This window comes from Elephas maximus, chromosome 4, assembly GCF_024166365.1.
Source record: "Elephas maximus indicus isolate mEleMax1 chromosome 4, mEleMax1 primary haplotype, whole genome shotgun sequence".
NCBI classification, from domain to species: Eukaryota; Metazoa; Chordata; class Mammalia; order Proboscidea; family Elephantidae; genus Elephas; species Elephas maximus.
In genome coordinates, this window is record NC_064822.1 from 102,692,220 (window position 1) to 102,705,609 (window position 13,390).

General features: G+C 48.2%; 1 protein-coding gene across 1 annotated transcript in view; it reads right to left on the bottom strand.

Moving 5' to 3' along the window:
- Positions 1–13,390, bottom strand: part of VDR (vitamin D receptor) — a 72,044-nt gene that overhangs the window by 40,279 nt on the left and 18,375 nt on the right. Inside the window, exons 4-6 of the mRNA XM_049882935.1 lie at positions 9,857–9,935; positions 6,599–6,685; positions 6,275–6,422 (exon numbers count right to left, since the gene is read on the bottom strand). Of these exons, the coding sequence (XP_049738892.1) occupies positions 6,275–6,422; positions 6,599–6,685; positions 9,857–9,881 (260 nt within the window). The 5' untranslated portion in view covers positions 9,882–9,935. The remainder of the gene's footprint in view (positions 1–6,274; positions 6,423–6,598; positions 6,686–9,856; positions 9,936–13,390) is intronic.

The following is a 13,390-nucleotide window of genomic DNA, read 5'->3' on the forward strand; positions in this document are numbered from 1 at the left end:
CTACTGGTCAAGTCGACTACTTGACTACAGCTGGTTTTTACCAACATATTACAGAACATTATTTGATACAGTGCTGATATATATCCCCCTAGATTGGAAGGCACTACACAACGGACACAACAAAGGACTCAAATGTGCCAACCATTATGAAGATGGTACAGGACTGGGCAACGTTTTGTTATGTTGTGCGAAGTATCTTTGTGAGTTGGAGCCCACTCGAGGGCAGCTAACAAAAACAGCAGCATGTTAAATGCACAGACCCTTTAATACCATAAATTCACCGCCAGGAATTTACTCTGTGAGTGGAGCAGGATACGGGCCCAAAGACATGTGCACAAGAGTGATCACTGCAGCACTGCCTGCAGAAGCAAAAGTCGGAACCTAAATGTCCACCAGTAGAGGGCTGGTTCATTATGTCACAGTAGACCCATATAATAGTATGTTATTGAGAAAAACAGAGAAAAAATGCTGAAATGGAAACAAGCTTGAAGAAGTGTTCTTTAGTAGATAAAAGCAAGATGTGGAACGATGAGTATAGCATACTTTCATCTGCACGCACATGTGTGTGCGCATGCACACAGACACACACTTTTATATAAAGAACCTGGAAACAAATACAAAGAACTGGTAACAGTGATAGCTTCTGGGTAGGAAGTAAGGAACTAAGAGCGGAATTGAGAAAGAGACTTCATTTTATATACTCTTTTGAACTTTTTTTTTTTTTTAATCATACACAGGCATGACTTTAAAAAACAAAAACCTCACCCACTATATTTAAAAATGAAAGATGAAATGCAGGCTTTGGCTCGGTTGACCTGTTTGGGTCTGAATCCTAAAGCACGACCTTAGGCTCCACACATGTAAATGGAAATGGCCCTTCATAAGAAGTTGTTGGAAGGGTTAAATGAAGGAAACAGGGCCTGGCACAAAGTAAGTACTAAATAAAGGGTAGGTTGGGGGAAGAAACTGGCAGGGAGAGGCATCAGGAGGAAGCGGTGAAGGGTGGCTGAAGATGGTAGTATTTAACCATGGCAATGAGAACGTGAGACCCTGAGAGAGGGCACCATGTCTTACATCCACCTCTGTGTGCCAAGGGTAGGACTCAGCAGGCAGGAGAGTTTCAAAAACTACTGCTGCTTTATATGGTGTTGCTCCTGATGTCTAGACCTACAGCCGTTGGGCTAGTTCCAGCCACCATTGTCCAGTTCCTTCCTTAGCACCAGCCAGTTTCCATTGAGCCTCTGACTGACATACAGGTCTCTTAGATCCTCCTGGCCCAGCCATCCCTTCTCATCTCTGGTATTTAGCTCTTCCTATTCAAGGACCTCTTTTTAGACACCACTGTTGACCCATTATAGTCACACACATTACAAATTCATGGTAGAGAAGGAGAGGAAAAGATGGTCTATCCTCAGAAATTAAGACACTAGAAACAGAAAATGAAAACAGCTATCACTTAAGAGAACCTACTATGTCATGATTTCAATCTCCAGTGCTCTTACCAACCCTTCAGAGTAGGTATTACATGCATTTTACAGGCGATAAAAAAAAAAAAAGGCTCAGGGAATTTAGCAACTTGCCTAAGTTCACACAGCTAATAAGTGTGAAAACTGGGATTAGCATCAAGGCCTATTTGATTCTACAGCCTCTTGTGTTCTTAAACACTATGGGCCTTGTCAGAAATTTACCATATCGCAATCCAAGCTACGGCAGCAATGAAAAATATGCCCCTGAAAAGTCCAGGAGCAGGAACCAGAGTCTGTTTGAAGGACTCTTCTAGGACTAAGAAGTCATTGGGATATTAGAAAATGCCTGAGATGGATGTTTTGGAAGTGTGGAGGTAATATCTGGGCTTCCTTGCCACTGGATCTATGCTTCCTAAGCATAGAGAGGATCCCAAGAATTGCTGAGAGTAAATTCATGCAAATGAGCCCTGATCCAAGTGCAGAGCTTCTAAAGGGATAAAACACTGCCCCAAAAGAAATGTAAGTTTATCTTCTCCTTGCAACTGCCTTTCTTGACAACTCCAGTGGCCTTTCCTCCCTAAATGTTAATGCTCTGGCCTCTTCTACACAAGCTTCTAAACATTACTCTTGGTCCATATGTACATAACTCCTCTTATTCTCTTACATTCACATTCTTGAGCAGCTGTAGAGGGAGACCAGCTGCCAAGCTGATGTGGCCAAGGTTCTCTCCGGCAACACCAACTTCTTGGTGACTCATTTACTTGTGCCCACAGGATGCCCTGTGTGGCCAATTCTCCCCTCCTCTCTATTTACTCTACTGCCTTTAAACACTTTGAGTTTTCAGTAGCTGGACATCTGCCTCATTTCTCTGCTTTCCTCACATCAAGGCTCTCGGAGGAGCTACGAGTATCAGCTGGGTGAATTTCCTGAAAGCCAGCACATTCCTCGTGTTCCTGGATCCTCACCCACGTGCCTTTTGCCCCCTGCACTCCACGAGACTCATAATTAACTTGGTCTCTGAGAACACTGAGCTGGCAAACAAGAAGACATGTCTTCACACTGTCTTTGTTAGCTTGCAGCCTCCAGTACACAGCTTCACAGTGTCTTGAAAAAGGATGTATTAGCAAAATACTGCCAGGATTATGAATATAGGATGGAAATGCAAACAACAATCTGTTTCTCAACCTTGCCTTCCAGGACCGGCTCTGAAACTTCAACATCAACCTTCATCCTCTTTGTCAAAGGGGTCACTCTGACTTTCTTCTCTGCCCTTTACACTTTTCCCTTTATATCATACCCTGGACAAAGACATCCGTGACCATGGATTTAACCCACATCCAAAGATCTTTATATTTATATATATTTATTTGTATTTAGATATACACACACTTTGTATTAGACCTACATATTTTTCCCTCTTTGGCCTTTATGCTCTAATTGTTGACATATAGCCCAACCAACCAAACCAGTGGTCGTCAAGTCAGCTCAACTCGTGGTGACCCCATGTGTGTCAGAGTAGAACTGTGCTCCGTAAGATTTTCCATAGCTGATTTTTAAAAGTAGATTACCAGGCCTTTCTTCTGAGAGGCCACAGGGTGGACTCGTACCTCTAGCCTTTTGGTTAGCAGCCAAGCATGTTAACCATCTGTACCACCCAGGGGCTCCAAACACATGGCCAAGAGATGTCTGTTCATCTACAAGCCTGCTGTGCCAACTTTTTATTCACACTGAAAATATCATCTTTCTCTGAGGATGTCCATGTGTTCCAGAAGAGCAGGAAGCAGAAGCAACGTGAAACAGCTTGTAGGAGGTACTGGCCGGCAAAGGCCTCTAATCCCTGACCATAGAGCAATAGAGCTGTGGTCACTGTCCAAGCTTCCAACTTTCACAATCACCCTTTGGTGTGATTATGAGTCTTGGACCTGCTGAGATAACCATAACTAGCTCTGACAGCATGTACGTAGTTTGATAATCTTACAAACCAAATCAAATACTAAATGGTCAAATGGGATTATTAGTCCCCAGGGCTTGGCAAACAGCCAGTGACCCAACACAAAAGTAAGGCTCTTTCCTTGAGAACTCCCAGAAAGGGTTTAGTGAGTTCCTTGAGAGCAAGAACATGGTTGCACTCATCTTCATGTTCCCAAGGATGTAGTGCTTGACACAGAGAAGGTACCCATCAAAGATGTAGTCCTTCCTTCCTTCCTGGGAATTTTACAAGTAAACAGATGTATGCAACAGTGGGATTATCAAATAGCCATTTGAGCTAGACTGAAATGGAAAGACACCAAGTTGAATTTGGATAGAGTGAAGGAGGATAAGAAGAAGGAAAATAAGAGAGGAGGAGAAATTTTATTCATTCATTCATTTATCAAACAAAATTTAAGATAAGCAACAACAGAGATGTTGGCTCTTGGGAATGTGCAGACTGGTACAGCCATCAAGACAGGGACAGTGAAGACATAAGGTAGACCAAGGGCAGGGCAATATGATGAAAGCAACCTGCTCCCCATAATGCCAGGCCCTGCAGACAGTGGTTGTGTCCATCAGCCAGCAACAGACACTAAGGTGTCCTAAAGGAAGGGGCTATAGTTGTCTGGTGGGCTATGGTAGCATAATATGTCTACAGGCAACATAGCCACATAGTTGGCCTCTGGCGACATGTATGTGGAAGTGTCCCACCCTGTCCATCCTGTCGTCTCCCACACTTGGTCATGGGCATGACAGAACCTGTCCTCCTTCCACTCAGATGCTAAATATGGTCCTGTCCCAAGGATGCAGGGCCTAGAGGTGTGTCTAAGGGCAGCAACCCCAGGTGCAAAGGAGTTAGAGATACTCTAGTGGGGAACTGACCTCCAGTACAGCACAGCCCAACAGCCGATTAAGGGCCAGTCCCATTTCCCAGAGCTGAACCGCAGAGGGTGGGTCTGTAATTAACCAAACAGCTCTGGGAGCTTTTGGGGACCTTTTGGTGAGAAACCTTTAATGAGACTCCCCTTATTGCCAACTCTTAGCATAACGCTGGATCACTGATATTCATTAAAATCTGGTGAGTGAGTGAGCAAAACAAAAAAGTAGGATAGGTGGCTGGAGAGATTTTTATTTTTTCCTGAGAACAGGGTTCCACTAAGGGCATCACTACTGGCTCATGAGGATCAAAAATAATATACTTATATTGTACATTATGTTTTTCAAAGCTGGTTTGTTTTTTGGGTTTAGTCCTCAGATGAACTCTATATAGTACAAGAGTCAGATATTAACATACTCATTAGTTTAGATGGGGAAACTGAAACACTGAGAAGTCAAGGACTTTGAGCAAGGACATACAGAACGTTAACGGCACAGCCAGCACCACAGCCCACATATTTCTGACTGGCTTTATAACAGGAAGCAGGCCCCAAGGTGTGCAGCAGGCTCCTTCTCCATTATCACACAGAAGGCAGTTCCCCATCCTCAGGGCCTGGCAGGAAAGGGAACAAGTGGTACCTGGGAGACATGGTCCAGGCTCCAGAGGGCTCAGCCTGCGGGAAGCACGGGCTGCAGGCCAGAAGACAGGCAGGTGCCGCAGCAGAACTGGGCACCAGGATGCTACTGGGCAGGTTCCTTGAGTTGGGGAGCAGCCTGCTGGGAAGCCAACAGGCCACCCATGCCAAGCCAAACAGGCAAGTAGCACCCATGGAAACACTGCTGCATAGTAATTACTTAAAGCAATGAAACTCTGGGCTTGCTGGGTCCTGGGGCAGAGGGCAGGGGAGTCAGGAGACTGCCTTTAGAGAGAACCCAGGAGTCCCCGAGCTGGAGGAGAATATCACCCAAGCTCCCTTGGATTCTGACTCATTCTGCTCTCAATGCCAGGCAAGCTGTTTTGTTCAGGTAGGAACCAGGCGGACTTCAAAGTTCTCATTCTGAACTTGATTCGCTCTTTTTCTCTCCTGATGGCTAGAACTCTGTCCTCAACTCTACCCACCTCCAGTCTAGGCTATTATGCTGCTGTTGTGTGAGGTCGAGTCAATTCCGACATAGACTATTATACAGAAGCTCTTTTTTGGCTGCCTTCTTCCAGGTCTCAATCTTTGTCTCTCCAAAATGCTATTTTCTCCTGGCTCCCAATCTCATCCTGTAATCCATCACTTTCTCATCCTCTCTCCGTGGCTTTGGATGGGAACATCTTTCTGCCCTTTCCAACACTTTCCCACTCTACTTGCACTTGTAATCCTGGGCTCACAGAAGAAGGGAAGAGGCTGCTTATAGAGGCCAGGCAGGAATGCTGGTACATTGCTCGCCTTGTATACCCTGAGGCTGACTTTCAGGCCTGAGGACAAGCAAGCCATGGATGAAGAAATGGGCACAGATCAGGTTTGGGGGTCCAACAATGGGTGCAGTTTCCATTGTTCCAAGGAACCTTTTAAACTGGATGGGAGGGCAAGCTCTGAGTCCAAGTTCTCAGGCTCCCCAAGGACACGCCTATCTCTTGCTTAGGAGGCTGTGAACATCAACAGGGAGAGGCTCATTCCAGAAGGATGGACACAGGGGTTAGTGCAAGGGCTGTGGGTTAGAGGGGTAATGGAACCAACATAGAGACCTCAGGGAAGCAATCTCTGGGAAGGTCAGAAGACACAGCTGGAGCTGAGGGGAGGGGAAGAAGAAGATACCCTCACCAAGACCCAGTGGATCCCTGTGGCTGAAAGCCAGCAGCCTGCATAGACGTGGTGAGGAAGGGGACAGGGAAAATTCAGGGCTCTCTTCAGGGGAAACTTGCTTCCTCTGCTTCAGCTTGCCCTTGGGGAGAGTCTAGGAGGAAGACTCACCTGAAGAAACCTTTGCAGCCTTCACAGGTCATAGCGTTAAAATGAAAGCCTGTGGCTCGGTCTCCACATACCCCACAGATCCGGGGCACATTCTGATCAAAGTCGCCAGGGTCAGGCAGGGAAGTGCTGGCTGCCATCGCCTCCATCCCTGCAAGAACATCAGAGCCAGCCAGAGTCAGGGCCAGGGCCAGCTGGCTTCCTTTACAGCACCCCACCTCCCCTATCTGTTGGGGAGCTTAGTGAGCTGGGCAGCCCCCAGGGCCCACGCCCAAGCACGAGGTCTTTGGAAGCCTCCTCTGCATGACTCTCCCTGCCCCAGCTTACCCTTGTGGTGCTTTCTGACACTCTGACGCCCATGAGCAGAGGCAGGGCTCCCTATCCAAGTCTGCAGTGAGTCAGCTGGAGGCCTGCCTGTGGTGAAGTAGTTCAGCATGTGGCTCTGGAATCCAGTTGCCTGGGTTCAAATGCTAGCTCTGCCACTTACCAGCCAGGCCACACTGGATGAGCTGTTAAACCCTCATGTCCCCACTGTCCTCTTCTGAAGGATGGCACTTTACTTCATCAGGTGTGAGAAAGGATTATGAGTGAACATCTCTGTAACCCTGGCACCTCTTATACCTCAGTAACCAGGTCAGCACTCTCGGTCTTGTCCAGTGTCCCTCCTTAGAGAAAAAGGGGAGCCCTCCAGAAGCCTCAGCACCTCACATGCGGGGATAGAACCTTAGTTCCTCCATTACTGAGGGGGAGGGGGAGTGGAGGACTAACATGGCCAGAGCCCCTGACCTTGCACCCCTGACTCCACCCAGCCACACAGCTCAGGACTGACAGGGTGTCCTGGGACCAAGATAATGAAAATCTTTCTGCTTTTTTTTTGCAATCTATGTTTGACAAATTACTTTAAAAGTCCTTCTGAGTAGTATATATCATATAGGATTAACCAATTTTGTTTTCACAGACTTTGGGTGGTTTTTATAAACAGGCATGATCATCTAGAGATTGATTTCACATTTCAGGAAAAAAAAAAAAAAAGATAGAACAAAATGTAATAGCCCTGGAAGTCCTTCCCAGGAAGGTCCTGGTTTGTCTCTTCCCCATCTCCATTAGGAAAATTGGGTCCTTGGCTTCACCTGGTGCCTCTGATTCTGACTGACCTCACGCTCAGAGCTGCTTCTGGGGCACCTCAGGCCTCCCGAAAATGGTTTTGGACCCTGGTGCTTCCTGTTTTTATCTAAGTCCTCACAAGTGTTATTACAGGTTTAAGTGGCCCCAGGGCAGAAGGGTCCCTCCGATCAGAAGAACAAGGAAGAAAGCTAGGAAGGAGGGGATGAACACCCCCACCCCACCCCAGGTTACCATTTCATCCCATCCCTAGGTGAGAGGCATAGATTCTGGGGTCCTTGCGAGGCTCTGAGTTACTTTTCTATGACTAGGCCCACGATCTCTATGCCAAAGCTTAGAACCTCTAAGCTATTGTTTTATTTCATCTTCATATCTCCCCTATGAGGTAGGTGCTATTATTATCCCCCTTTACAAATGAAGCTGGAGAGGTCCAAATCTGAAAGATGACAAGAGATATTACACAATGCACAAAACAAATATTCAATTTTGTTTTTTTGGAATTCCACAAAGAGCTTCATGCAGAGGGAAGGAAGTGGGGCAGTTAAATAAGGATAAGACATTGTCAGTACCGAAGAGGTAGAGAAACCCAATTGCAGACCTAGGAGAATTTTAATGTAATAGTGGCAATATTGCCTGTCACGTTCACAGCTAGATTTATACTTCTTTACTAAACTATGACGTTTTGGAGAGGGAAACCCGGGTGGTGTAGTGGTTAAGAGTTCAGCTGCTAACCAAAGGGTCGGCAGTTCGAATCCACTAGGCACTCCTTGGAAATCCTATGGGGCAGTTCTACCCCGTCCTATAAGGTCGCTATGAGTTGGAATCGACTCAATGGCAATGATTTCGGTTATTTTTTTTGGGGGTGGGGGGATATGGAGAGAGAGAGAGACTCTTAAAAGAAAGAACAAAGAAATGATTAACACAACCTCTGTGGGCAGGAAACTGAAGAGAACATGCGCAGTCACTGTTAGTAGCAATAGCCTATTTCTTTGAGTGATAGCCATATGGAAGGTATCACTATTACTAAAACACGATGTTTATGTTTTTATATGCTTTTGGTGTATATGAAACATATCATAAATTTAACCCACTGCCGTCGAGTCGATTCTGACTCATAGTGACCCTACAGGACAGAGCAGGACTGCCCCATAGAGTTTCCAAGGAGGCCTGGCGGATTCGAACTGCCAACCCTATGGTTAGCAGCCGTAGTCCTTAACCACTACACCACCAGGGTTTCCTTATCCTAAATTTAAAACGCTTGAAGATAAAAGAAAAAGTGCCTGCAGGTCTGTCAACATTGCCCCCATAGCTCATCCCAAGTGCAAGTTGACTCCTATGGGCTTCTAGAACAACATAACACCCATCCAAGATATGGGCGGGGATCCCAGAGGCCTAAAACAATCACGGAATAACAGAAGAAACGGTCTAGGATGCTTGTGGCTTAACCCCTGGCTGGCTAAGATATTACGGTTCACAGTCATCGAAATGTTGCTACACGGTCTGGGTCATCCGAGCTCCAAACATCCAGTGGATGTGATGGAAAAAAGAGAAATCAAATGGGGGTGGGGAGGAAAATAGGCCAAAAGATGTTATGATGCAAAAGAGGTGGAACACCACAGTACGGCAATAGTGCAGTCCTGCAACAGGCAAGGTACTGCCCTGCATCAGGCTGTCTCTTGGATAGGGGTAAGGGGTGGGGGGTTGGAGAGGGCTGGGGGTTGGGAGAGGCCAGGGACTGGGCTTCATCAGACAGGGAATCTGGGTCCGTTCAGCCAGCTGCCCACGGTGAACAGGACAATTTCAGGGAGCTGCAAGAAGACCCAGCCTTGCTTGGGGTTATTAGTTGCTACCAAGGCACTGGGATCTGGGACTAGAGACCAGAGGTGGGAGAAGAAGTGCAGGAATCTATGGCCTGAGAACTGGAAGTTCCAGGAATTATAGAGCCGAGACTGTGGAGGGCAGGAGAAAGAGGAGTTGGGAGCTGGGTGGAAAGCATCAAGTACCACCTCAAAGAGGACATACCTGCTGGACAGCCCCCCTGGGGTGCAGTGCAGCAAATTACTTAATATGGCCTTTCTAGCCACAGTCTGCGAGTCCAACACAGTGACTGGGTAGGACTCTGTCTGACCTCCGCCTCAGAGGAATGGGCCTTGGGCCGTTGATGCTGACAGTGATTGTGTCTCCCCTGGTGAAGTTAGGGGCGGTCAGATGCCTCCACCACATCATTTTCTTTCACAGGGTCCTAACCTGGGAGCCAGCAAGCCCCTCTCTGATCCCCCTTCTGCACTCCCCGCCCTCTCGGTATGGCTCCGGGTCTCAGCTGCAGGTTGCTGCTGATCCTGCTGACACGGACCCGCATTTGCAAAGCTGGGGGTACTGTTCTCTTCCTTCCCTGGCCCCCCTTTAACCTGGACACAGAGAGCCCTGAACAATAAGAGTTGTGGCAGATGAGGAAACACCTACCTGAGGGAGTGGGGGGCAGAGACATCAAGCCCACAGGGCCCTTCTAGGAGGTCTCACAGGTGCTTCAACCCAAATGACTCTGGAATGAAGACAAGAAAAACATTATCTAAAGCAAATTCTGGCCTCCTATCCCATCCTGTAGGGCTCTTTCCAGGGACTAAGGGCCCCAGACCAGGGACTGAAAAAGTGACAGGAGTGATTTATTGGAGGCAGGAATGCCGTGTCACCTCCAGCAGGGGTGAGGGGCGGGAGACTGGCTGTCGCCAGGAATGGCCCTCCCTTGAGGCAGAAGCAGCAAGAAGCAGTGGGGGGAGTATGGGAGCAGAGACAGAACATGGGCCAATGGAGACAGCCTCTGCTGTAAGGCCTCCTTCTTTCACAGAGGAGGGCATCTTTCTAAGATAGATCTGACAGTCCCATTGCCCCCAGCCCCACAGTTTAGTGGTAAAGGGAAAAGCAGAGCCTGGCAGGCTGCCGAGGGTGGAAGGAGACTGCAACCCAGGCAGGAGAGCCTTGGAGCCTGAAAGGAGCTGGGAATGAGGCGGCTAGGATGGCAGCCCAGGGCCCTGGATCTTGGGATAGCTTCGAAATGTCTGGAATCTGTCTCTGGAGACGGGGTGTAGGTGGAGCAGGTGCTGCAGGGGTTAAATACAGCAGCTCAAAACTTTCAAACAGGATGTTTTCTGCCACTTTTAGCTCTTCCCCAGACATGCTTAACACCCCCGGCCTCAGCAAAGGCTGGAGTAGGGCTGACTCTGGTGCCCAGTCTCTGGGTCTTAGCGGCATGATGGGTCACCAGGGTGAGACCGGCAGATTTCACCCTCCTTTCTTCTCCCCACCCGGCCCTGCTTGTGCATCCGCAGACAGACACACATTTTCTCCCTTCACTAACACCAACAGCGAGATGACTGACAAGATATACAGACATGAGGTGTCTGACTCTGAACCCTGGTAAAGGCCTTTAAAACAAGCCCCAGATGGGGCGGGTCCAGACCCCCAGCTTTTGCGCCTCTTCAGAGACCACTGCCTCTTGGTGGCCCGCCTAGGCAAGGAGGGCCCCAGACAAGAAATGCCAGCCCACAGAGCCCATTTGCCATGCTCTCAGGTACAGCTGGCCCCCAAAAAGCCCCTCATGAACATCCAGGCATAACGCTGGTGGATGCTGAGGTCTGATAACCTGAACTAGGCTGGCCCACTCCCAAGGACTGCTGAGAGAGGCGTACCTGTTGGGGACAGACATGTTGCCACTTACCCTCAAGCCAGGCTCCCCTCTGCCCCCTCTGCCTGTACTGCCTAAGCCCCCAAACTGACCACTGTCTTCTGGATTCTACCTCATGGCCTTATTGGTTCCCCAGCTCCCTGTCTGGTCCTCAGAGAGGCTGAAGGTGAGGGCAAAATGGGTACAGAAAGGATCACTGCTTTCCTGCCCTCAACCCCAAAGGCTCTCAGAGGTCAGAGGTGAGATTCAGGTAGATAATGACCCTTGAATTAAAAAAAAAGTCTATGGAGTATCTATTATGTGTCAAGCCTCCCAAGTTCTACACATATTATTTCATTTAATCCTCACAACAGCCTTATGAGGTGGGGAGTAGTCAGTCCCATTTTACAGATGGCAAAACCGAAGTCCAGAGCAGTTTGAGCAATTGGCCAGGGACCCACAGCAAGGCAAATGGTGGTACCAGTAGCCCAACAAGGACTGGTGTATTACAGTACCTAAGCGCTCCCTTTGCCTCCTGTTCCTCCTCCCATTTCCGGTGACAACCATCAGAACAGACACTTATTATTCTGTACAGGAAGGACCCTGCTCCAAGTTCTTCACACATGCGCACTCATTTAATCCTCACAACAACCTGAGGTGGGTATTGTTATTACCCCTATTTTAGGGATGGGGAAACTGAGGCACAGAGAAGCTGATTGTCTCTGGAGCTAGAATTCAAATTGAGGTGGCTCAGCTCTGAATTTCCACTTTGCTGCCTATCCTGAGGAAATAGATCGGTCATTTCCTTAACCCGAAGCTTTAGATAAGAAGCCCTGGTGGTGCAGTGGTTAAGCACTTGGCTGCTAACCAAAAGGTCGGTGGTTTGAACCCACCAGCTGATATGTGAGAGAAAGATGTGGCAATCTGTTCCCATAAAGAAACCGTATGGGGCAGTTCTACCCTGTCCTACAGTCACCGTGAGTCAGAATAAACTCCACGGCAATGGGTTTGGGGTTTTTTTTTTTTGGTTTGTTTATTTAAGCCCTAGATAGAAGGAGCCCTGGTAGAGCAACAGTTAAGCACATTGCTAACTGAAAAGTCAGCAGTTTGAACCTACCAGCTGCTCCACAGGAGAAAAGACCTGGCAATCTGCTTCCATAAAGATTTACAGCCTAAGAAATCCTATTGGGCAGTTCTACTCTGTCATATAGGGTCATTGTGAGTTGAAATTGACTCACTGGCACCTAACAACTACAAGCTCTAGATGCCCTTCACTTGCACTAAGCCAGGGAGGAATGAAGAAAACAATCCTTAGGATATGAGGGAAAAACTTCACAACAGTTTTCCCTCCAAGGATCCCCAGCCTTAGCCAGGCTCCTCTTTCTGCCAGTCAGCCCCTGTCATCCAGGAAAACCCCATTCAACAGACAGGCCGCTCCTCTTCATGCAACTTTTCACTACTGGTGGTCCTAGAGGTTATCCTAGACTTAGCCTACAGGTCCAAACGCACACTCTGCATGGAAACTGGGGCAAAGATAAGGCAAAAAAGAGGGCAGGTGGAAAAAACAGCTTCACCTCCCCCTCCTCCCTCACTGTCACCACATCATACAACACCTCGCCCCCACTCCAGCCCCTGTAATTCATGTTCTGAGTACATAGAAACCCCACGGCTTTTTGGGGGGGCTGTCCCCAGAGCAACCCCCTTCTGACCCTGCTTTAGAAATACCCAAACCCCTAGCCCTGAGCTACAGAGAAGCAGCAGGGGAGGAGCTCAACTCTGCAGAAAGCCCCTGGTTTCCATCCCTCCTGGTCTGTATCCCACATCAAAAGCCCTGCCTGACTCTGACCCCAGTCCTGACCTTCCTTAGCAAGAAACAAGGAGACATGTATTTCCTTCCAGTCATCAAAGCCACGGCCACCACCGCCTCTCCTACATGTTTGCCTGTCAGCTCACTCAGCAGGCAACCCATTTTCCAGCAGCTTCTGCTGAACCAACAGCCTTGGGTGGGGAATTTTGCCTAGGACAGACTGCTTGGTGAGGGTGGTGGCTCTGGTGTGTCCTGGGCAGAGCCACAGGACAAGCCCCCTTTGGCTCAGTTTAACCCCATCACACCTGAGGGTGATAAAGCTGTGACTCTGAGGAGGATGAAGGGGTAAACAAGAGCTCTGACATCTAAGGTGTTTTCCAGTTCTGAAAGTGTACAACTCCAAGACAGGAATTTCTGTCACAATAAGGCCTTACGACCATTCAGAAAATGAGATCCACTCACTGAGCTTTCCCTCTGATTCTCTCAGTAACCAGATGAGCCCCCACCATACATGCCAGAAGGAGTGAGA